At 36.4% G+C, this 26,198-nt stretch overlaps 1 protein-coding gene across 1 annotated transcript in view; it reads right to left on the bottom strand.

The window, feature by feature from the left end:
• Positions 1–396: 396 nt before the first annotated feature.
• ABCD2 (ATP binding cassette subfamily D member 2) overlaps positions 397–26,198 on the bottom strand; it is a gene marked incomplete at its 5' end in the record, with an annotated part of 50,971 nt that continues 25,169 nt past the window's right edge. The window contains 4 exons of the mRNA XM_081083690.1: positions 397–1,332; positions 8,148–8,273; positions 13,377–13,461; positions 16,697–16,842. Of these exons, the coding sequence (XP_080939816.1) occupies positions 1,113–1,332; positions 8,148–8,273; positions 13,377–13,461; positions 16,697–16,842 (577 nt within the window). The 3' untranslated portion in view covers positions 397–1,112. The remainder of the gene's footprint in view (positions 1,333–8,147; positions 8,274–13,376; positions 13,462–16,696; positions 16,843–26,198) is intronic.

Raw genomic sequence — 26,198 nt, 5'->3', positions numbered from 1 at the left:
TATTACAGCCCAGTTAGATTTTAAGGATAATAAGAAGTGGAAATAGCACTGAACCAGGGAATGAGGAGAACTTCATTTGATCCCTGGATCTGTTCCTAAATAAAATGCATAATTAGGGCAAGTCTGTCATTTTTTCAGAGCAAATTAAGAAAAACAGTATCTGTCTCAAAAGATTGCCACAGGATGAAAATAAAATGATGTGAGAATTGTAAACTATAAAGTGTTATTCCATTGGATGCTATTACTACTGTGATTTAGAGAGTCCTATATTCTATTATTATAGTGCTGTTTTTAAAATGTGGTAGACTCCTTTGTGCACAAAAACGAACTAAGTATTTCTGAACAGAAGTTGTGATAGATAATGCTGCCAAGTAAAGTAACAGGCTGAGACAAACATCGCTTAGATACTCCTTTTCTGTATTGGCAATTCTCTTTAAAATGAAAGAACGGATTAACAAATATGTAAGAGTTTCATGAAAACTAATTTGGTATGTGCCCACATTAAGACACTCATAACCTAAAATTAAAAATATGGCATTGTATACATAGATAGCCAGGCTTCTTCCTTTTAGCCATTGCCATTAAAAGAGTTTTTTCATATTCAAATTATTGATCAAACTGTCAGCTATTTTGTGCAGATTTAACTGACCACTAGCAATGATGAAACTGAATTGTAGCTATTAAACCTAATAACCATAAATAGACTGAAATGTTATTCAAACTTCTAATTTTATGCGTCTGATTTCAACCCAAATGCTGCTCTTAAGTTGTTTTGTTTTGAAGATACCTGCCACATTTGTTAAGGACTTCAAGCACATCACATACACATAGTAAATTGGGTATTCACCATTAATTCACTTAGAAAACCCTGTTTACAGGTGAAATAGGTTTTCACCAGGAATTAGTACAAGCCATGTTGACTAATCTTACATAATGCATTTGCTTATTTTCTTCTGAAAAGTCAGGTCATATATTCCCTTGATGCTAAAATCTCACAAAATATTTCTTGCTGCTTTTTTCTCTGTGCTTAGCTTAACACAATGCATGCACTTACAACAGAGGGTCTCTGAGCCTTTACCTAAAAATAAACTCTTAAAACATGTCAAAACAAATTATGATGTTTTATCTTCATTTTTGATTGTTTTCAGCACTGAGTCTTCACCCAAAATTTTACATAGTTCATCGAGTCTCTGCTGCATTTTGGGAATTCCAGCTAGCTGAGATTCTAGTTTTTGTTTTTCTTCACTCAGTGTTAAACGGACTGCAGTATTCAATTGTTCAAAGCGCCAACCTCCTTCACCATCAAACTGTAATAAATGAGTGTGGTATTTCCTGTATAATCAAAGTGAAATAATATTATTAGCAATAATTGTGAAAAGCTATTTTAGTTATAGATTTATCATGCTAATTGATTTCCAAAAGTAAATTTTATGTAAGATGCCTATTTTACATTTGATTTTCAAGAATCCCTCAAGAGGTTAAATTTTGTGATTTTTTTTTTTTACTCCAAAACTCATTAATCGCTAGGAAATTCTACTGTTTATGTTAAATTTATTTTATATTCTGAATAGTTATGAATTGCAACATGCTGTTGCATCTATTTAATTTATTTTCATAACCTACTATGGCTCCTTAATAAATATCAAAACATACTTAGAATGGGAATAAGGAAAGGATGCTGAGGGGGGAAAAGTAAACATTTTAAAGTTTATACAGAAAAAAACTAAGAAAGATAAAAGAAAATACGATTCCAATTCATTAATATACAATCCTTTGAGAATGAATTATTCATTATTCTACATAAATAAACATTTCTCAATAATTAAAATTTTTAAACATTAAAAAACCAAACTTTTTGATATAAATCTTTTAAAGCCATATCTATGCCTCCATATAATTTAATCTCTTTTCTCGTGGCTCAGGTTCATACTTAGGAACTTTAGAGAAGTATAGAGACGATTTTATTAATAAGCCAGCAGACACTCCATCCTCTCCTACAAATAGGCTAGGTCACCAGTCTCTGGGATCTGTGGGGCTGCCTGGGGGAGTACTGCTGGCAGAGCTGGCCTCACATGGCTGAGCCACTGAATTTTATCACTGTGCTGAAGTGGCCCATGTTCTTACATGCCCTCAGTTTTTCTGTCTTTCCCTTATAGTTTTTCTCAGTTCTTATTCCCCTCTAGGGTCTCATCTGTCATTATTTAATATGATCAGTAGACTTATTTCAGTAGCTTTTGTTTTTTTTTAATTTCTATGATTCACATACCATAAATTCATTCCTTTACAGTGTAAAATTAATGATTTTTAGTATATGCACAAGCTCATGCAACCAGCACCACTATCCAAAACCAGAATATTTTCTCCCCCCACTCCCCTCAAATAAACCCCATACCCATTAGTGGACCTTCCCCATTCTGCTCGGCCCCTGTCAATCACTAATCTCTTTTCTTTTTATGGATATGCCTATAATGGTCATTTCATATGCATAAAATCATATGATATGTGCCTGTTTGTGACTGGCTTCTTTTACTTAACAAAATGATTTCAAAGTTCATCTAATTGTAGCATATGTTAGTACTTTATTAGTTTTTATGGCTGAATAATATTCCATTGTATGTTATTGCACATTTTTAAAAATCTATTCATTAACTGATTTTCATCCCACGTTGGCTGGATGATTTTAACTTGATGGAAGATGGAGAAACTAAGCTAGGTTAAACTATGTCTAAAAGACTAAAATCACTCTCAAGCTGAAGGTTGAAGTTCAAATGTTTGTTAACATGTGGCGGGGATTAATGATCTTTTTCACATACTTTTGAGGTTTTTCACATGCTATATTTAGGTTTTTTAGTTTTCAAAACTTTGACCTCCCAACAGGTGGGGACCTCACAAAAATTAAATGGTAAACAATATAGTTCTATGTCAAAGGGAAAAAAGTGAAAATGCTGCTATTAAAAGATGGGAGCTAAAATAAAAGTAATGAAAAAGCAAAGGAAGGATTGTCATACAAGAAAGAGAAAATGGTAAAAATATCATTTTTAAAATTTCATTCTCAACTTTTTTCGGGCCTTCCTAACCTTGGATCCACAACAGGGAGCAATTTTAGGATGTAGGTAGTTCAGATCTTGGGCAACCTGTATCTCCAATGTATAAGAAAGATTTGGCTCATTATTCCAGTCCTACAACATTATTTGATTTCTACATGGAAGGAAGAAACTATATAGTTTCAAAAGTGTGTTCCAGATTATAGGCTAAAATAATATTTCAGGGTTTATCTTAGAGGAATTTAAAAGAAGCTACCGTATTAACTGAGGCTCATGGGTAATAATCGGCAGACTTCCTGCACAAATAGGATAAAGCACAGGAAAGTGGTAATTAAAAAGCTGTAATTCTATCCAGGAACCAAATAATTTAATAAGCCTCTCTAATTTTTGAACACTTCCGAAACTAGTATTGATTTTAATATCTACAAACAAAAATTACCCATTTGTTGTTATGGTGGAAAATATAATGTATCTTTTCCCTCTTCTGAAATCTTTTCAAGGGAAATAAGAATTTCATCTAGGGAGAAAGAATAATCATAAATGATATTCAATCATAAATTGACTAAACTAATTCATAGAGCAGAGCTAAAATGATTTTAGTTTCATGAATAAATATAGTGTGGGTAGCTGCAATTAAAATGTGTTTTTTTGCCCAGCGGGCGTGGCTCAGTGGTTGAGCATCAACCTATGAACCAGGATGTCATGGTATAATTCCCGTTCAGGGCATATGTCTGGGTTGTGAGCTTGATCCCTAGTAGGGGGCAACTGACCAATGATTCCCTTTCATCATTGATGTTTCTATTTTTCTTTCCCTCTCCCTTATTCTCGGAAATCAATAAAAAATATTTAAAAAACCAAACATGTTTTTCTTGTTAAAAGGTATAAAATTATGGATTTTGTTATTTGCTTAAAATACTATTTATCCACTACACACCTGTTAGAGTGGCCAAAATCTAGAACACTGACAATGCCAAAAGCTAATGGAGCTGTGGAGCAACAGGAAATCTATTTCACTGACAATGGGAATGCAAAATGGTATAGGCACTCTGATAGTTTTGCAGTTTCTTACAACAATAAACATACTCTTATCATACAATCCAGCAACTGTACTCTTTAACACTGACCACACAAAAACCTGCGTATGAATGTTCATAGCAACGTTATTCATAATTGCCAAAATTTGGAAGCAACCAAGATGTCCTTCAGTAGGTGAATAGATAAAGTGTGTAAATCCAAACAATGGAGTACTATTAAGTGCTAAGAAGAGCTATTAAGCCATGAAAAAACATGGAGGAAATGTAAATGAATATTACTGAGCGAAAGTAAGAAATGAACAAGACTACAAACTGTGCAATTCTAATTATATGACATTCCAGAAAAGGCAAAACTATGGAGACAGTAAAGCTCAGTGGTTTCTAAGAGGTAGGGGAATGGAGGGAGGAACAGGCAGAACACAGAGGATTTTTAGAGCAATGAAAATATTCTGTATAATACTATAATGGTGGAGACATCTATATATACTAGAGGCCCAGTGCATGAAATTTGTGCACTGGTAGGGTCCCTAGTGACTGCCAGCTGCCGGCTGGGGTCTCCCTTCCCTGGCTGCCAGCTGCCAGCCAGGGCCTCCCTTCATTTCCCGCTGCCCCCTGGTGGTCAGTGCACATCATAGCAAGCAATCATACTGGTCAGTCAAACTCCTGAGGAGACACTTTGCATATTAGGCTTTTATATCTATAACTAGAGGCCCGGTGCACAAAAATTTGTGCACTCGGGGGGGGGGGGGAGAGGGTCCCTCAGCCCGTCCTGTGCCCGCTTGCAGTCTGGGACCCCTCGGGAGATAACGCCCTACTGGCTTAGGCCTGCTCCCGGGTGGCAGAGGGCAGGCCCATTTCCTAGGTGCAGCCCTGGTTGGGCTCAGAGCAGGGCCGATTGGGGGGTTGGAGCGCCTCCCCATGTCATGCACAGAGCAGGGCGGATCGGGTGGTTGCGATGCCACCCCCAGTCACACTCAGGGTAGGGCCGATTGGGGGGTTGGGGCACCACCCCCTGTCACACTCAAGGCAGGGTCGATGGGGAGGTTGTGGCGCCACCCCCTGTCAAGCACAGAGCAGGGCCCATCAGGGGGGTTGGGGCGCTGCCCTCTGTCATGCACAGAGCAGGGCCCATCGGGGGGTTGGGGAGCTCCCCCCTGTCACGCACAGAGCAGGGTCGATCAGGGGGTTGGGGAGCTCTCCCCTGTCATGCACAGAGCAGGGCCCATCAGGGGGTTGGGGAGCTCCCCCCTGTCATGCACAGAGCAGGGCCCGTCGGGGGGGGGGTGGTGGTGGTTGGGGCGCCGCACCCTGTCACACACAGAGCCACAGGGTGATTAGGGGGTTGGGGAGCTCCCCCGTATCAGGCACAGAGCAGGGCTGATCAGGAGGTTGGGGCGCTTTCCCCTGTCATGAACAGAGCAGGGCGGATAGGGAGGTTGTGGCCCCGCCCCCTGTCACACACAGAGCTGCAGGGCGATCAGGGGGTTTGGGCGCTGCCCCCTGTCACGCTGATCCCAGTGCCGGGAGGCCTCACAGCTCCACTGATCCCGGTGCTGGGAGGCATATTACCCTTTTACTATATAGGATAGAGGCCTGGTGCATGGGTGGGGCTGGCTGGTTTGCCCTGAAGGGTGTCCTGGATCAGGGTGGGGGTCCCCACTGGGGTGCCTGGCCAGCCTGGGTTAGGGGATGATGGCTGTTTGCAGCTGGTCACACACCCTTCAGGGTGGGGGTCCCCACTGGGGTGCCTGGCCAGCCTGGATGAGGGGCTGATGGCTGTTTGCAGCTGGTCACACACCCTTCAGGGTCGGGGTCCCCACTGGGGTGCCTCGCCAGTCTGGGTGAGGGGCTAAGGGCTGTTTTCAGGCTGGCGGGTGACTGAAGCTCCCAATTGCTCCTCTTTTTCTTTTTTCTTTTTATTCTGGGCCAGCTTTAGCTCTGGCTCCAGCTCTGAGGCCTCTGCTGCTGAAAGCAGGTATCTGGTTTGTTTGGGTTCTATAATCGAAACAATGTATAACTCTAGCTCTGAGATCCTGCTGAAAGCAGGTTTCTGGGGTTTTGTTTAGCTTCTATATTTGTTACAATGTTTCAAACTGCAAGCTCAGAGGCCGGCAAGGCAGGCGGGGAACGTTGGAGTCCTCCATCACTGAAGCAAGCAAGCCCCATTTTAGCTTGAAGCTGCCTGGCTGCCGGCCGCCATCTTGGCTGGCAGTTAATTTGCATATCACCCTGATTAGCCAATGGGAAGGGTAGCGGTCGTACACTAATTACCATGTTTCTCTTTTATTAGATAGGATAATAGACGTGTAATATGCTAATTAGACCAGACAGCCAAATGACCTTCCGGATGTCCTTCTGGGTGACCTTCCGGATGAAGCCGGGGCTGCAAGGGCTGAGGCAAGCTGCCACGGCTGCGAGGGCCGAGCCTCTTGCACAAATTTCATGCTTTGGGCCTCTAGTATATAGATAACAGCCTAAGCGACTGTTCAACCATTTGATCGGTAGCTATGATCTGCACTGACCACCAGGGGGGCAGACACTCAATGCACATGCATGGAAACATGGAACAGACTGAAGAATCTCAGATGGAAGGGGGAAGAGGTGAGGGTGGGAAGAGATTAACCAAATCTTATTTGCATATTAGAGTCCCGGTGCATGTATTCGTGCACCAGTGGGGTCCCTCTGCCTGGTCTGCAGGGGTTGTGTAGAAACTGGCAGTCTGACATATCCCAAGAGGTCCCAGATTGCAAGAGGGCGCAGGCCAGGCCAAGGGATCCCACTGGTGTATGAATCCATGCACCAGGCCTCTAGTGTAATTATAAATTTGTCCAAACCCATAGAATGTACAACAAGGATGAAATGTAAGATAAACTACAGACTTGTTGATAATGATGTGTCAATATAGGTTCATCAGTTATAACAAGTGTACCACTCTGGTGGGGGAGGTTGACAATGGGGAGGTTATACATGTATAGGTGCAGAAAGTATATGAAACATTTTTGTACCTTCCTCTCAATTTTGTTGTGAACCTAAAACGGCTCTATAAAATAAAGTCTTAAAAAAGACAACAACTGCTTGCTGGTGTGGGTCAGTGGATGAGTACTGACCTATGAACCAGGAGTTCATGGTTCGATTCCTGGTCAAGGCACATGTCTGGGTTGTAGGCTGGATCCCCAGTGAGGGGCGTGAGAGGAGGCAGCCGATTAATGATTCTCCCCCATCATCAATGTTTCTCTCTCTCCCTTTCCCTTCCTCTCTGAAATCATTAAAAATATATTTAAACAAAAACAAAACAACAACCTATTTGTTCCTTTGATTGAGAAAAATGGCTTTTTCCAATGCCTCTTTAGGCTACTTGAATAAGGAACTGAATGACAAGATAGCATAATGCAACTGATCAATGTTTCTCTGTCACAATGATGTTTGTCTTTCTCTCCCTTCCTCCTCATATATATATATATGGTAAAAATAACACCATTTTTTAAAAATGGGAAATCTCATTTTATGAGGTATTATTTATAAAACATTTTCATTCATTTTTTCCTTGAAACAAAACAAAGCAAAAACTTTTTTTCCTGTTTCCTTCGAGTTAATCATTTGGGCAATATCAACTTTCACATTTTCCTGGATTTTGAAAAACAAACTAAAAAGATGATGTAAAATTATGCAAATACAGCGTTGGACAAAAGTAGGTTTATAGTCGTTCATGTGGAAAAACACATGCAGGTTATGATTATTATAATAGTTTTATTAACTCAAAAGAATAAACTCTGTGTTTCACATACAACCATAAAGCTACTTTTCCCCACTCTTGTATATTCTTTATTACTATAGCCTATGAAATTATGAATATTTCATAACTTCATTTAAGGATCATTGGAATGTGATGATAGTTTCCAAATAGCACATTAATGCTAGGTTTGAGATATGTAAACGACTAGTGTCAACTTAACAAAAATAGAGGTAGAAAGTAGATGAAACGTCCTATGCTTTATAGTGGAAAGTTTAGAAAAGCTAATCATTAAGAAATATAAGGAAAAATCATCTCTCACAAATTGGAAACACTTACCAAAGAGAAGGCCTGTGTGTTATGGATAGCAAGGAAATTCCAGCCCCCTTTGCAGCCTGAAATATCTTTCCTTCAACATCAATGCTGACAGCACTGGTACATTCATCCAGCAATGCATATTTTGGTCTTTAAAAAATAAACACAAATAAATGAATGATTTTCCTATTTGGATGAGAAATCTTTATTTGAGTATGAGTTGCGATGTTACCTTTAAAGGAGCAAAATAGTCTATGACATATCAAAGGTGATAAATGATAAAGCAAAAGAGCAGTCATCCTTCCACCCCCCTGTTTGGACTAGAATATAATATTCTTCTTAAATTTTAAATAGATTTTCTGAAGCCTGCTCACAGTACATTAAGCTTTATCGTTACGCAGATGGGTGAGTCATATATGGGAGACGTAGGAAGATGAGGCTGGTCACAGAGTGCTTTTTCTACAGGAGGCAGGCTCATTCTTGGTGACAAGGTTCTAACTAATTAAATGAAAAATATATTACAGTAGCTAATTATCAAACAAACCACAGCCCTGTTAGAAAAGATTTACTAAGAAGATAATTTTATCAACATTGTGAGTACCTAATCACTTACTAATAAGAATCCCATTGCTATAAAGATTCTGCAAAAGTAAGTATGCCTAATCTGACAAGTTTAGAATAGGTATATAACTTGGTAACATTGTGACCATGCTTCACAATCAAATTCTTAGGGGGAAAGATCAGTAAATATTTTTTCTGATTGTACTCAACAATTTTGTTTTTTGCTAGCTCAATTTTTACTCGGGAAATGACTTTCTTCTACTATCAGAGGCACCTATCACTTACCACCATTTTCATCTGTTTATTCTCTTCCTTTCACCTTACTCCCCTACTCTTTCTTTTGCCTTTACCTTATTTCAAACCTGTCTGGACTTTAGGTATGTATTTGGTACTCAGCAACATGACTTAGCTTTATTAAGAGGACCAAGGATGAGCCTTAGCCGGTTTTGCTCAGTGGAGAGAGCGTAGGCCGGCAGACCCCCCTACCTGGGCCCTGGTCAGGGCTCATGCAGGAGGCAACTAATCAATGTGTTTCTCTCATATCAATGTTTCTGTCTATCTTTCCCTCTCTCTTGCACTCTCTCTCTAAAATCAATGGAAAATATCCTCAGGTGAGGAAGAGAGAGAGAGAGAGAGAGAGAGAGAGAGAGAGAGAGAGAGAGAACCAAAGATCAAATCATGCACTGTCATTTATTATTTACTTCAGGGCTAAAAATCAGTATCAAGTGTTTACCAGGACAATTTCCTCCATGACGATACTCTGTTTTTTAGAAATAAATGACAATGGAAAGATAAAAATGGAAACCAGTAGTAATCTCTCATTCAGCATAAATAGTTACTTAGCACTGTAAAGTCATTTTCTATGATGGGTTTGCTTTTTAATAAGATCCTGTACCTACTTGTTGGAAGGGGGAGTAGTCAAAGCAATTTTAACATGCCATTTTATTTTTCTTAAATATATTTTATTGATTTCAGAGAGGAAATGAGAATGGGAGAGATTAGCTGCCTCCTGATTGAGCCTGCAATCTGGGCATGTGCCCTGATTGGGAATCAAACCGTGACCTCCTGGTTCATAGGTCGACACTCAACCACTGAGGTACGCCACCTGGCACCACCATTTTACTTTAATAACTGCTTTCCATGCAAAGAACTAAAAGATCACTGCCAGTTCCCCATGACGTCTACAGATGCAGTTTTGCTTTTTGGCTTTTGGTTACTGCTCTGGTTTAAGTATTAAGCATTACTTTTTTGTCTCAGAGTTGATCACTGTTTTATGGATGACATTTTTTTAAGTGGAAGAGAGGGGAAAAAAGGAAGTATAAGAGAGAGGTTTGGCTTCCTGTTATAAAATAAGTCATGAGGATGTAATCTATGGCATAAGAAGTAAAGGTGATAATATCGCCATAACTATGTATGTTGTCAGATGGCTACTAGGCTTATTGTTGTGATCACTTTGTAAGGTATGTAAATGTTGAATTACTATGTTGTACACCTGAAACTAATATAATACTGTATGTCAATTTTAATTTTAAAATAAATTATTTTTTTAAAGATTTAATAAAATTATAAAAAAAGAGATGGATTGGGATAAAATTTTCTTCTTGGAAATCTCTCAAGTAATAAAGCTACTTATTGCATTATGTCTTATTTTTGGAGTGCTTTGAGCTAAACAGAGCAGAGAAGCCATTTTAGAATTAGAAAAAAGTATATATCTTATACTCTGTTGTCATAGCAACCCCTAGTCTAGCAGATGTAAGATAGATTGCACACTGTTGTTTCTGTGGCATTACTGCTGTGTGTGTGTGTGTGTGTGTGTGTGGTGTACTGAAATATAGTAAGCAATAGCTGGAATCTGGGACTGATATAACTAAGTAAAACATTAGATAATATGGTTTCTCAGATTTTCCTCCTTTTTCTTTTGGTGTCATCAGAAGAGTGAGCCTTGCAAAAGATCTAGTCTATCCCCATTAAGACAGAACTATATTGATCATGCTTTAAACATTAAAAATCCTTTCAAAAAGAGTATATAATTGTGATATTGAATACTCCCTGCCAAAGTTCTCCATTTTAGCTAGCTCCGTTATTTCACATTGCAATTCAAATATTTTTATTAATTCCTTGAGAATGAGGGGAGGCAGTTTCTCATTATTATACTTTTCCTTCACTGTGTTTAACATTTCCATTTCATTTTATTTTTTCTCAATAGGTTCTGCTTTTCAACAACTTTATCATCTTCATGATCACTAAATTTTTTTCCACTGGTGTACTTGTAACTTAATCTTTATTCAGTCTCATATACAAAATATTTTAGATACACAAATAAGTATCAACTATTTATTTCAAGTTATGGGTACTTGAAACCTCTTTTGGCTGGCATCTTTCATTAATCCCTCTTGCTCTTTATTACATGGTTTATTTTATTAACAAACTTATGCAGTGAGAAATTTGCGGTCACATTTTACATTCCATTATATTACATTTCACCAACTATGCTGGTGATCATATTACTGAATATTTATGGACAGAGTGCAAACAGATTCAGGGTGATAGTGGGTAACAGCTGGTCATAAATGTCAAACTGTAAAGTTTACATTTGAATCTTACCACATCAGCTGAGAAAGGGGCATTACCAAATATAATTCACTGAAAATTCTAAGGTAGCAAATTTTGGCTCACTTTTTTAGCTTGTCATGTTCTTTAACCATGTACATTAATATAAATACAATATTTTTAACACAATAATTTTTTCCATTAAAAATTCCAGCTAGATGCAAAATTAACACATACTGGCTGATTTAATTTATATGAAGTTGTAGAACAGGAAGAACTAATTTATGATGGTAGATATCAAAACAGAAATTACCTAAGTGGGGATCTGACTGGCAATGGGAGTGAGGGACTTTCTAGGGTGACAGAAATGTTCTCTATCTTAACTGAGGTATTGGTTACACAGTGTGTCATACATTTAGCAAAAGCCATTGCATGTATACGTAAGGTCTGTCTGTGCATTAGGTACATAAAATATCACAATAATAATTTTTTTTAAAAAAAATCCTAGCTAGCTATTGCATAATAATACACATAAAGGTTTGCAAAATAAAAAGAGAGCCCTGACTGCTGTTGCTCAGTGGTTAGAGTGTGAGCCTGTGCATTGGAGGGTCTTGGGTTCGATTCCCGGTCAAGGGCATGTACCTGGGCTGCAGGTTTGCTCCCCACCCACTGTTGAGGTGCATGTGGGAGGCAACCAATTCATGGGTCTCTCTCACATCAATGTTTCTCTCTAGCCTTTCTCTTTCTTCCTCCCCCCTCCCTTCCACTCTCTAAAATATCAATGGGAAAAAAAAATCTCAATCCTCGGGTGAGGATTAAAAAATAAATAAGTAAATAAATAAATAAAAATTTTAATATACTTTATGAAAATAGTTACATTAAAAAATCAAGATAATGACCAGCTTTTGTGCATCAACAAGATTGAGAAGAAGCTATTTCTAAATTTTAAGTGTTATAAGTTAATGAGATGACAAATTTTTTTCTTCTTTTTATTTATCTAAATGTTCTGCTTTTATGAAAAGGAAGTATAAGAGAGAGGGTTGGCTTCCTGTTATAAAATAAGTCATGAGGATGTAATCTATGGCATAAGGAGTAAAGTTGATAACATCGTCATAACTATATATGTTGAATGTATAATCATATCTTAATGGACTTGTTTAAATATGTGCTTTTTCCAATGTTAAACTTTGAATATGAATCAGGTGATTTTAAATAATTATCATCAATTTTATCATATACAAAATATGGTATGTTATTATGTATGAAAATATCCTAAGATTGCTGGTACTGATGTCAAAGTATAAAGTTCTTTACAAAAGTATTAATGCTTCCACTGCAATTCCTTCAGGAGTATTGCATTGCCCCAACTTATGGCCCATTCATGTATTCACATATGTAAATGTAATTCTTGGTCCTTTTTGACCAAGATGTAAGGACTAAAAGTGAGTTACATATTTTCTGATGACCTCCTGCTTTACATACAACTCAGGCTCTCATTATCAGAAGTCTGAGGGGAAAAAAAAAGATATTTTCTTTTCAGGGAAGAATAGGACAGACAAGATGGATAAAGCAGAATAGCTTTTTTTCTTTCTAGTGTCCTGTGCCTGGTATCTTTGAAGTCCTATGAATCTGACGCTGGTTGCAAAGAAAAAAATTTTATCAGGAGAAATTATTTTCTGAATCTCTTTATATCAGAGTCCATTAAGACCTACGCTGGCTGGTTCCTTTTTCCACTGGATATGCCTCTGATTTTTGAGGAGGGGAGCATTATTAAACGTAATAGGATTCTGAGTGGTTGAAAAGTTAATGTAGTTTGAATTTAACAATTTAATTCAGAAATATTACTGAATGCCAACCTACTGTGTTCACAACAGTAAATAGTGGTTATGTATTCTTTACAATTTAAAATTAATACAATCCTACTTTCAAACTTAGAATACATAAAAATTTGTCATCTAACATTAGTCGTCATAAAAGACATAGAAAAAAGGACTTGGCAATTTCTGTCACATAAAAACATTCAAACTGTAAAGTCTAAGCACTCATTTTTCAGTGAGAAATTTTTAAACTAAAGATGAGGACAGTGAAGGTTTTTTTGGTTACACCAATAGAATAGCAGTTTCCTGAGAACAGCACACTCACCTATGGTAAAACATTCGAGCCATGCCCATTCTTTGCTTCTCCCCTCCTGATAGAACATCTTTCCAGTCCATAATAGCATCCCATCCTTAAAAAAATAAAGATACATATTTTATAAAGCAGTCGTTTGTTACAGTTTTGGACAGGTGATTCTGGCAAGTTTATTAACACAAAGAACCTGGTATTTTACACAGAACACATGATTGGATGAACTAGAGAGCCTCATGTATAAGCATTTTGTTTCAGATATGATATTTTGAATGATAATTCCTTTTGCTGACAAATCATCTTCTAGGAATTTGAAATACTGACACTCTTAAAATTTATTTGTTTCTGAATATGTCCAAAGAGTTGGTATAGTTATACCTATTTTGCAGGGTGTTGGGAGGAAAGACCAACACATTTTCATAGGCCTATTGCAAAGTCTACCAAGAGTAAGGCAGGAACTAACGTAAATGCTTCCATGTGTCTGGCACTTTATATGAGTTTTCTCATTAATATTCCACAATCTTGTAAGGTAGATATTATTAGTTGCATATTGTAGATGGGTACACTGAAACTCCTGGAATAATTGACATGCCTAATTTTTCACAGCCAGATATCAGAGTTGGTATTTATATACAGGTCTATTTTCATGCTTGTACAGTTTATTTATGCCACATCTCCTACAACTTCTTAGTTACTGACTTTCTGTTGGATATTTATTCAAAAAAAGCAATGCTTCTATTTTTAAAAAACAGTTTAGATCTACACATACTGATATAGAAATATACTCAGAATTTTTTTAAATGAAAAACCAAATTGCAGAATTATGTGTGCCATTTTCCTTCCAGGAAATTTCTATTTATTTAAAACTGTATCCTTATATTAGGAAAAATGCCATCTAATTCGAAGTTCTTGCATCTAGTGAAAACTGTTGACATAATATTTCTTCTGTGACTGAATTTTTAGAACATTTTTCTTATTCTTTTAAGCAATATGTTTTTATTGATTTCAGAGAGAGGAAGGAAGAGGGAGAGAGAGAGAGACAGAAACATCTATCTGCTGCCTCCTGCACGCCCCCAACTGGGATCGAGGCTGAAATGTTGGCATGTACTCTAACAGAGAATCAAACAGGCGATCTCTTAGTGCGTGGGCCAATGCTCAACCAACTGAGCCACACCAGCTGGGCTCTATGACTGAATTTTATAGTATTTATGAAACATAAGGGAGCACTTGAAAACTAGGTTCAGATTACTACTATGTGGATAAATATTCTGGGCTTTAAAAATACTTCTCCCTTGCCACCTTAGAAGACAAAAGTATTTGGGTCAAGAGAAGTTTTAGCTTTACATATTTAAATAAATCATGTCCTTTGTTCCACTAAACCCAAAAGTTTTAGCAGGCAATACTGTTTAATCTCAGAACAGCTAAATCAGAACTTAAGTCATATTATCACCTCTGATATTGATTTAGAGAGACTAAGATAGCTAAGAAGAGAATGGTTTTCCTGCTACCTAGAGATGTACAAACTGCTTTATTCACGTCCATTTGTTAACACTTCTTCTTTCTATTTTGTAAACTCTTTGATGGAACGAAACATAGTTTTTAATTCCATCTTTTACTAAAGCAAAACATTTCTCTAAGCAAAATATTAGGTAGTCTAAACAGACCTTCAGTAGGCTTCTTCCAAGTAAGTGATGACCTTGCAAATGAAAGTGCTTTCTTGCTTCGCTTAAAAACACATTTCATGTTTTAAGGGTGAGGCAAGTAAAGTGGGTTTCTTTGGAAGTTTTTGATGTGTAAGGATATAGCAATTCTCACTAGTACCCAGGAAGCTAGAAGATAACAGCACAGTGGAATAGCATAGTCTATAGAACATTGACTTTCAAGTATGGTCTGTGGTTGAATCCCTGTCTCCCCACTAGCTATAGGTCCCTAGGGAATGTATTAAACGTTAGTCAAACCCACATCATTTGGAAGTTATAAACATGAAATAAGTTGACAATGTAAATTGCTGAATATGTTGTATTCTGCATAGTAAGCACGCAATAAACCATTATAATTATGATTTCATTATTAAGGTTGGGACATTATTAAAACACTTCTAGAACTTTTTGACGAGTTCTAAAAAATAAAATACTCCCATTTATCATATGTTTCTATTTGGATTATTGGATTTCAAACTTATCCAAAATAACTTACCCAAGATTAACAGGCAGTATATATTCTGGCACAGTGTTTTAGAAATGGGAAGGAGTTGACCATATGAAACAAAAAGACAACCTGCTTTCCATGTTGGTAGCATTTATAAATTATGATATTACAAACAACATAAAAGTAAATATAATAATACCTCTGTTATCTGCCTCATTTGCTTTTTGTAAAGATCAAATGAAATAATATATGAGAAATTTCTGTGTAAAATATCAAGTACCATCACACAAAGACAAAATACTGTATCAATATTACAACTAGTAATAGTGCCATTAGCTACTAATTCTTGTGCATTTACCATGTGATACTGTTCTAAACACTTTACATGGTCTTATTTAATCTTTTCAGAATCCTTATGAGGTAGATATTTACAGTTGAAGGTAGAAATAACCGTGTTAATTAAGACTTCATTCCAAAACTTTTACTTCAAAGCTTATATGCTTAGTCACTGTACTACCCTGCTTCTTCTGATCATGGAAAAGGGTTAGAAAATAAAATCCTTGCAAAATTAAACCTAGAAATAAAGCTTGTTATTTCAGCAGTTTTTCTAGGCTATCAAGTTATATGTTATCAAGTTATTTGAAAGTCTGACCATTATAAAGCAATTCTTTTTAAGCTCATATATATGACTTTTATTCCTATTCTTTCAAAACTATTTTATGCTGAAAAACCACAGTACAGAAGTTTCTATATTTTATCTAATTCTCTATATGCTGCTTGAGAGAAAAAAAATGTATTGGTAAGACTATGGGTCTAAAACCAAAAAGAAGTTTCATGACAATTATCTCTCAAATTATTAATTTTAATGTAAGCCAAACTTGACAGGAAAATATATCTGTCATAAACTTTACATATATCTAGATTGACAGTGGCCTCAGGGACACTTGTACATCCAAATATGAAATAATAACTGTTTTAAAGTGCCAGCAGCAGACTTAATAAAAAGCCTAGTGTGCTGCATGAAATATAAGCAGAAATGGATGTCAATCATAGAAAAGCTGTTTTTCTTTACTTGTGTGCTTATATTCCAATAATAGCATATATTCAAATTAAACCACAGACAATTTACCCATTTATTATTAAAAAACAAAGTTAAGTACATTAAACAAAAGAATGACAGAGCTTACCTCCTTCTCTTTGAACGATGTGATAGAGGTGGACATTGTGCAGGATACATTCCAGGTCGTGGTCTGTGTAGCCTTTATCACGCATGTCATCCACTGAATCAGGATAGATGACTTGATCCCGAAGACTTCCAAGAGACATGTATGGCCTATGAAACACCAAGCACACAAGAATCCTAGTACAACATCATTTCCGTTTACTCAGTGTGACATCCCGGGGGTCTGAAAACGCCACCGCAGACCGTACATACCACATTTCTAGGGTTGTATGTGTTGCCCAGTGAAGAGTATTCTTCTCTCGGGCACGGCAGGATAACACACTGCTATGCTCATGTACAGATTTACTGAAACATAGCCACAAAGAAAGTTCTATTTCAAATCTAACAAGAGATAGTTGGATAGTTTCAGCAGCAGAAACACATGCATGTTTCACTTTATTTTATAAATGTTGCTTCTGTATTTCATCAAATATTATTTAGGTTAACTATTATAAAATTTAAGATTTTGACCCAGCAATGTGAACAAACAAAACTTTTCTTTAAAAAATGGTATTCAAAATAAGAGAAATGCAAATTAAAACTACCCTGAGTTACGTACTTGTACTTATCAGATTGGCAGAGTTTCAAAAGCTCATCAACTCACTCCAACCTCTGAAGAAATAGGTTCGCTCATACAGTGGTGAAGGTGTGAAATGGTACAACCCTTTGGAGGGAATTTGGCAAACCAATATATCACTTGACTTTTGATTACTTCTAAGAATTTACTAAGATATACTTCCAAAAACACCAACAGTAACTAAAAAAAGTGCATACTGTTATCCATTCAGATTATTTGTAATTACAAAAGATTGAAAACAACCAACATGTTCACACAAAGGAGACTAAGTAAATTATAATACCTGCCTCTTGTAGCTATAAAACAGGATGTGAAAACCTTTGGAAATCGATAGAATGATTTCCATAAGTTATTGTGAAGTTCAAAAAAAAAGTGCAAAAGTAGATGTATAGCAGGTTTTCTCAACAGTTCCATCATGAATACACTGAACTACATACTAGTATTTCTTTGTTGTTGAGGGCTATCCCGTGTACCGTAGGATGTTTAGCAGCATACCTGGTCTCTGTCCATTAGACACTAGTAGCATCCGCTACAGTAATGATAAAAAAAATTCTTCAGATACTGTTCCCTGGGGGGACAGAACCATCCCCATTTGAGAACTATTGATCTATACATTCATCCCGATATCTGCAGGGGGTGGGAATTGGTTCCAGGGTCCCTTGTGGATACCAAAATCCTCAGATGCATAAATCCCTTATGTAAAATGGAGTATTTGCATATAACCTACAAACGTCCTCCTGTATACCTTAAATCAGTGATGGCGAACTTTTTGAGCTCAGCATGTCAGCATTTTGAAAAACCATAATTTAACTCTGGTGCCGTGTCACATATAGAAATTTTTTGATATTTGCAACCTTAGTAAAACAAAGATTTATATTTTTGATATTTATTTTATGTATTTAAATGCCATTTAACAAAGAAAAATCAACCAAAAAAATGAGTTCGCGTGTCACCTCTGACACATGTGTCATAGATTCGCTATCACTGCCTTAAATCATCTCCAGATCACTTGTAATTTCTAATACAATGTAAATTCTATGTAAATAGTTGTTACACTATTGTTTTCCTTGTAATTACAAGGAAAAAAGTCTGTACATGTTCAGTACAGACAAGCATAATAACATACAATACCCATGAGCAACAACATAACACTTATAAACGTTTTTGATCCATGATTGGTTGAATCTGCAGATGTGGAACCTGCAGGTACAGGTGGCTGACTGTAATATGCCACCTTCATGTAAAATTAAATTAAGAAAATACATATTGTATGCATATATGCATAACCTGTGGACACAGACAATAGGGTAGTGAGAGCCTGGGGGAGGAGGGCAATGGGAGAGGGCTTGAAGAGGTTAATGGAGGGGAAAGGAGGATCTATGTAATACTTTCAACAATAAAGATTAAAAGGAAAAAATAAAATACATATTTATCTGCTTATTTTTACAAGGAGAAACACAAGAAGGTTTTGCTTATATTTACAAAAGGAAACGCAGTAAACCAGAAACTAATGAAATTGATTACCTACTGGAGATGGGAGGACCAAGTCAGATTGGATTTTGGGAAGAGTGACCTAAGAATCCTTTCTACATAATTTTTACTTTTAGGCTGGATACAGCCCAAGTGCCCATCAGTAGACGAATGGATAAATATGCTGTGGTACACCTATACCATGAAATACTATGCAGCAGTGAAAAAGAAGGACCTTTTACCCTTTGAGACAGCATGAAGGCACCTGGAGAGTATTATGCTAAGTGAAATAAGCCAGTCAGAGAAAGACAAGTATCACATGATCTCACTCATCTGTGGAATCTAATGAGCAAAATAAACTGATGAACCAAATATATCTAGAGACATAGAAGACTAGAACAGAATGTGAAATCTCAGAGAGGAGGCAAGGGGAGGGTGGGTGGTTGGGAAGTGATCAAGCAAAGAACTTGTATGCATGTATGCATAATCCATGGACACAGACAATAGGTTGGTAAAGGCCTGGGGAAGGAGGTGAGGACAGGCTAGAAGGGGTCAATGGGGGAATAAAAGGGACATACATAATACTTTCAATAATAAGTATTTTTTTTAAAAAAGAAAAGGCTGATGAAATTATACAAGAATCTATATATATAAAAGCCTAAGTAACTAGCCGATTGGCCAGTAACTATGATGCGCACTGACCACCAGGGAGCAGATGCTCAACACAATAGCGGAAACCACGGGCATGAAAACATGGAACAGACTGATGAATCTCAGAGGGAAGGAGGGAGGGGAGAGGGTGGGAAGAGATTAACTGAAGATCTTCTATGCATACTAGAGGCCTGGTGCACAGATTTGTGCACTAGTGGGGTCCCTCCGCCTGGCCTGTGGGGATTGGGCTGAAACTGGCTTTCTGACTCCACCAAGAGGTCCTGGATTGTGAATCTGTGTACCAGGCCTCTAGTATTTTATGAAATTATATATTCATTAAAGATAACAAATATTGCTTTATTAAAGTGCCATTTTCTCTCAATCATTGCTTTATATTATATAAAATGGTAAAAACAGTACATCATCTATGTGTTTAATGAGGTAAACAGAAACTAAGGGTACTCTAATAGGTTTTGTTAATGTATTTATTTAAAAACATTATTATGAAATTAAAGTTACCACAGAATCCTCTAGAAAGGCTATGTCAAGAAAATGTGGTATGATGTTGAATCTATTTTGAAAGCACAAGGGAATGGAGGACCCTATATCCAATGTTTATATGATTAGTTGCATGTGATCCTTTTTCCAACTCAAAAGCTTGGAATTTAACATGTTAACTAGCTCAGGTTTCTCTAGTCCTACTAAAGTTATACATAATTAAAGTACTCTGTACTAAACTTTCCTTTCTAGATATATAGACCTATCCAAATTATCTTCTAATTATTTCAGGTAGATCAATGACCATATCAGAATGTTATTAGCTTACTTGCTCGGGCTCATCAGGAAGAGATCATGCAATATACAAAGTATAAGCAACAACCAAAAAATATATTGCTTATAATTAGTAGCTATCAACAGAGAAACACTAACTACTTTTAATTTACTTTCTCTAAGTAAAATTCAGAATCACTTCTATTTGTTGTGGAAAAAAAACAAACACTGAGGTAAACCCATAGGTATCACATTATAACTTAAATAATTATTATTATTTAAACAGCTATCATAGTTGTTTTTCTATATGATCTAAAATTCCTGCAAATGCATGTATAATTAAAGCTGTTCATTGTAACAGTAAAGTTAAAATAAAAATGTTTGAGATCACTTCCATTCCCAGTGATTATGGCTTTTTATAGTTATTACAAATGTCTCAAGATACGTTTGTAATTGGTTTTATATTCCCCACCTTTTTGTCTACTTAAATATCGACAATTTATGGTTGTTTTGGTAAAATGTACTGACATTTATTAGGGTTTATAATTATATATTTTTATATTATTCTCTATTTTTCTACTTAATAGGGGCAAAGGCAGAAAGAAGAAAAAAGCATACAAAAATGTTAACTTTGCACTTGGAGTTTCTAGAATCATTACCCAAAATGCTAAATATTTCATAGTCATCTAGGTTTTAATTGTGAAAAATACTGATCAAAGTTTCACTGCAATTTAACTATACTTAAGGCATGTGCTAAGTTTAAGAATAAGGTACAGCAAAGAACTACTATGCTGCCATAGTAATAAGAAGTTAGCAATCTGAAAGCCATAAAATCTAGCTATTAATAATGTAAATGTACATGCTGGAACTGATCTGTCATCAAATTTTTTTCATGAACAGCAAAAATAAGATTGGAGTACTCAATTCATAAGTCATTTCTAATATTCTTAAAATAAGTATGTAGCAAAGAAAAAGAAATACTCAACTGAAAAGAGATAGTTACTTATTACTGAAATTATATTTTTAGGATAAGATATTTCTAGGTGCCAGAGCAGAACTGTGTGCTTCCTCTTAGGAGCAGGGACTGTGTTCATTTCCAACTAATAAAAATAATATTAGTGGAATTATCAAAGTATCAGTAAGCTAATGAGAATACAAATTTTTAAGAGTCAACTTTGTTAAGAGTATTTATCATTATATTAGATTGCTGTATAAAATTTCTGATATTTTGATCTTTAAAAATTACCAATTCCACATGGCTTACTCTAATAATTGATTCATGAAATGAGAAAAAACTTTTAGATGCAATGAAATATTTTTTCCATTACTATTTTTAAAAATTGGCCCATAGAAGAGTTACATATGAAAAAAGGCAACATTTTTCCAAACAGTAGAAAGCAATAGAAAATCATGTTTATGTTTATAGATCCCTTTAAGAGATTTTTAAGAACGACTGTTAATTACTACACAGGACGTACCAAAATGTATAAATTACAATTCTGTCAGACAATTGTCCAAAGATATTTATGCAGTTTACTTCTTCGAGTCTAATGGTCATAAAGCAAAGGAATAGAAGTGAATTTGCTACAGCAAAACTACTGAAACTTTTTATAGCTAAAAATATTTCTTTTAAGAAAGACATGTTAAATGACAAACATTTATTCCCATCCTAAAGAGCATTATGTGACATATCTAGTGCAAGCAACAAAATAAAGTTTTCTCCCTAATTAGTATAAGGAGCCAAACTAATTTGGCAGTAGAAACCAAGTCTGTGAAGATATTCATTAATTTATTCAATTATTCATCAGAGGTTCATGGCACAATATGCCAATAGATATGTTATAGGTTTAGTAGGATACCATCAATGCATAAAGAGACATGCAGGCCCTAGCTAGTTTGGCTCAGTGGATAGAGCGTCGGCCTGTGGACTGAACGGTCCCAGGTTCAATTTCTGTCAAGAACACATGCCTGGGTTGTTGGCTCGATCACCAGTAGAGGGCATGCAGGAGGCAGCCAATCAATGATTCTCTCTCATCATTGATGTTTCCATCTCTTTCTTTCTCTCCCTTCCTTTCTGAAATCAATAAAAACATTTTTTTTTAAAAAAAGAGACATGCAGATGCCCTTTCTAGCTTATCTATAATAATAAAAGTATAATATGCTAATTAGACCCGAACAGTTGAACGACCTTCTGGACATCATTCCGGACGTTCTTCCAGACAAAGCTGTGGTGGTGGGAGCCAACGCAGAGGCAGTTAGGGGCAATCAGACCAGCAGGCGAGTGGTTAGGGGCGATCAGGCAGGCAGGTGAGCCGTTAGGGGTGATCCAGGCAGGCAGGCAAGTGGTTAGGGGCAATCATGCAGGCAGGCAAGTGGGTAGGGGTGATCAGGCAAGGCAGGCAGGTGAGTGGTTAGGAGCCAGAGGTCCTGGATTGTGAGAGGTTTGTCCAGCAGTCAGACATCCCCAGAGGGGGCCTGGATTGAGAGAGGGTGCAGGCCAGGCTGAGGGATCTTCCCCCACACCCGCCCCTGTGCACAAATTTTGTGCACCGGGCCTCTAGTATTCTATAAAAATCTGTTCAACAGTGACTCCCACATAACATAGGCAATCTGTTCCAGTAACAACTCCCACTCTCGAAGCCCAGATTTGTCTAATTTGGGACAGTAAGACCAGTGTCTGTGTAACCTATTAGGTATGGGGCTTCACAAGTAGGCCTGGATTAAGCCTCATATCACATTCTTCTTTTATTCCAGTGGCTCTTTCAGACCTACATTCCACTCAGGCAATGGCCCTACTGGCCTGAATCTTCCTTGGCCTGCAGAAGACCTCTCTTATCTGTGTTCTGGCACCTAGAGATTCATTAAGAAGTAGAAGGTCCCCAAAAGCTAGAGATCCCCAAAAGCTAGGGGAAAACAGTGATCGAGATATTTAAACTAGCATTCCTCCACATTCTTACTTAGACCACTTCTTCATTCTTTAACCTGATATCTAAGGCAGAAGAAGAAGAGCATAGAGAAAGGAGGCAAATTATGCCTTCTAACCTCCCTCTGATCTCACGTGCTTCCTGGTTCTTTAACAGTCATTATCTGGTTTTACATTCGTGGATTAAACATGTTGTTATATAACACAGTTCTCCTATCCCTTTAAAGAGAAAATCCTGGATTTGGAAAGCATTCATACAGACACAATTCAAAAGGAAGCTCAGGTTTTTAAATATCTACAAAGCTCATTTGACACACGTACGTCTTAGCATGCAGTGCGGTTGTGCCAATGTTGGTATTATTGGTGTTACTTGAGAGTTCTGTCCATTTTGCTGAATATCCTATAACAAAACATAGTCTTTGCTCTGTTGCAAAGACAGTCTCTTCTTTTGGCAACATATAGGGTAAATCATCATTTTTTTATGCATAATACTTCATAAAAATTAAGATTTGCTTGTTTTATAAAGTCTGCTTTAAAATTAAGGGAATAATTTTGAGAAATGGTTTAAAATTTTATAGAGCAATGGGTTTTAGAAGAATAGGAAATAGAGAACATATTAATATTTGAAAGTGATTTGAACATAGTTTAATTTAAAGGAATTTCACTTTTATACAAGAATATAGCTTCTTTCACATTAACATAAATGAATGAAAGCCAAGTACCTATAATAAACTTTAGGCTAAAATTGGCTTAGATTGCCTTCACCCTCAGCATTAAAAGGACTCTGCTTTCAAACAACAGCTTGATATTAGTGCATTGTAAGCATACCAAGCAAACAACCTTAGCTGGTGATATTCACTTGCAAGGTCAGGCAAGAGAATAGGAATTTTTCGGACATTGTGTCCCTTGCTGCAGGCAAGACAAAGTGACATTAGAGTCAGACATACCTAAGTTCAAATATTAGTTCCAAAATTTATCAGTTGGATGGCAACTAGAGATTCAACCTCTCTAAGTTTTCTCATCTATAAAATAGGGATACCAACACCAACCTTACTGGTAATCATACAGATTAAAAAAAAAATTGAAACATATAATATGTATAAAATAGTGACTAGCACACAATAGTTGCTTGACACATTGTAAATTAATTTAAAAAATAGGCCAGAGATGCTCAGCCCTTGCTCAAGATGCCCTAGAATCTATCAATTACCTCAGGAGGCCATAAGATTCTCAAAATAAAAAATCAATCTTAATTCAGTTTATTTTTAAAATATATAGGCTACATCATTAAAAGAAAACATGGATTACTGGCACTTTTATCATTAAAAGATACTGGCACTTCTAAAAGCTAAGATTTCATGTCATAAGCTCTTTTTACTAAGAAAAACAGTTGAAGAAAGTAGCAATTTTTGAAAGTAATGTAAATTATAAAAGAGTGATAGTTTGTTATTCCCCATATATTCGGGGAATACAGTGCTAGAGAGGCTTTGATGATTATGATTGTCTGATAAAATATTCAAGGTCAAATAGTGTTTTTTAAAAAGTACAGGTAGGTTTTTAAATATGATTATTTTATTAATCTGAAAATAAGAGGTAGTGAGTATAGAGGGTTTGTATCCAAAGATTTGGTAAAGAATAACCCTGGTTCTGAACTGCTGGGTAACTCTAAGTATTAAAATCTCTAATTCCTTTAAACTCCAATTTAATTATTTAAAATATTCTATTTAGATTACTTATGCAGAGCATAATCAATATGGGAACAGAATTACATGATGGGTTGGTGCCCAACGGAAGGCTTTCTGAGGAGAGACATGTGATGTATACAGATGATCCTCTGGAGGATTTAGGGGGAAAAGGCAGTAAAAAGGAACCCTAGACTCTGCCACCTTTTGTGAGTAAACACCTGTTACCTTCTGTCTTTCTTCTCTCTATCCCTTCTATTCTCCCTCTATCACTTCCTCCTTTTGCTTCCTCTCTCCCTCATCCCCTCTCTCTCTTTCACCCTCTGTCCTCCTAACCACTACCAAATGTTTCATTTTCTCATTTTGTTGAGTGTTAGAATAATAACATTTTGATAGCAGGTGAACAAAATGACTCAATAAAAGATTGGGCTTTTGAGGTTTTCATGGCTGAAGACAGAGACATACTAGGGAATTACTAAGTGACTAATGAGCCATAAACTAGTGGATTGGTGAAAACAAGAGAAGATCTTTAGTCTACCCCTAGGTAGTTGAAAAGTCAGAGAAACAGCACCAAGACTTGACAAAAGAAATCCAAGATCTGTAGCCAAGTGGAAGGCTTTTCCTGAGGGTCAGTGGGGAATAATGAGTTTTGATCATCAGTTTCAAGAGTACAGTCACATTGCTTAGGAAATTCAGTCTCAAACAGCCTGAAATTGCAAAAATATTTTTTAAAGTACAATCTGAGCAAGGCCAAGAAATTTACCATAGATTTAGAGTGGCTAAATCTATTTTTTAGATGAAATATTTCTTTGCTCAAACTTATGAACTATTCCAGTAATTGTCATATGCAACCATTAATGAAGATGAGATGTGGAAAAATAAAACTGTTTTGAAACTAATTCATCTACCACAACTTTCTAATTGTATTCTTGAACTATGGCCCAGATTTCTTCTAACTGGCTCTCATTATTAACATTGCTAAAATGATTTCATAATTTCTTAGGAATTCAGGTTTCCCAGATTTTAAACTGAGCCATTCTCTAGAGATACGGTAAAATAAATAAATAAATAAAGTGGCCTAATATGCTTAATAAGAATATTTTCCCCTCAGTAGTTTATTTTTTTCTTCTGTGCATTGCATGACATTACTAGAAATCCACTTAAACAAATCCCACTCCTTTTATGAAAATAACATTTAATGTATATTTAATTAGTGCATAAAGAGATCTATTCTCTATAAGGAAGTCTTTCAATCATAAAAAGGAAAATCAGGGAGTTTTTAAAAATAAAGGTCTGTTTATGACTTATGAAGTTTATTATGTAGGTACATAGACTCAATTCTATGTTCAATTTATAGGAATTTTTTTGCCAACCTAGTATTTAAGCAATATTT

The sequence above is a fragment of the Myotis nattereri genome, assembly GCF_964212035.1.
Source record: "Myotis nattereri genome assembly, chromosome: 2".
Taxonomy (NCBI): domain Eukaryota; kingdom Metazoa; phylum Chordata; class Mammalia; order Chiroptera; family Vespertilionidae; genus Myotis; species Myotis nattereri.
Note: the sequence above shows the minus strand (reverse complement) of the source record. Positions and strands in the feature narration are given on the sequence as shown.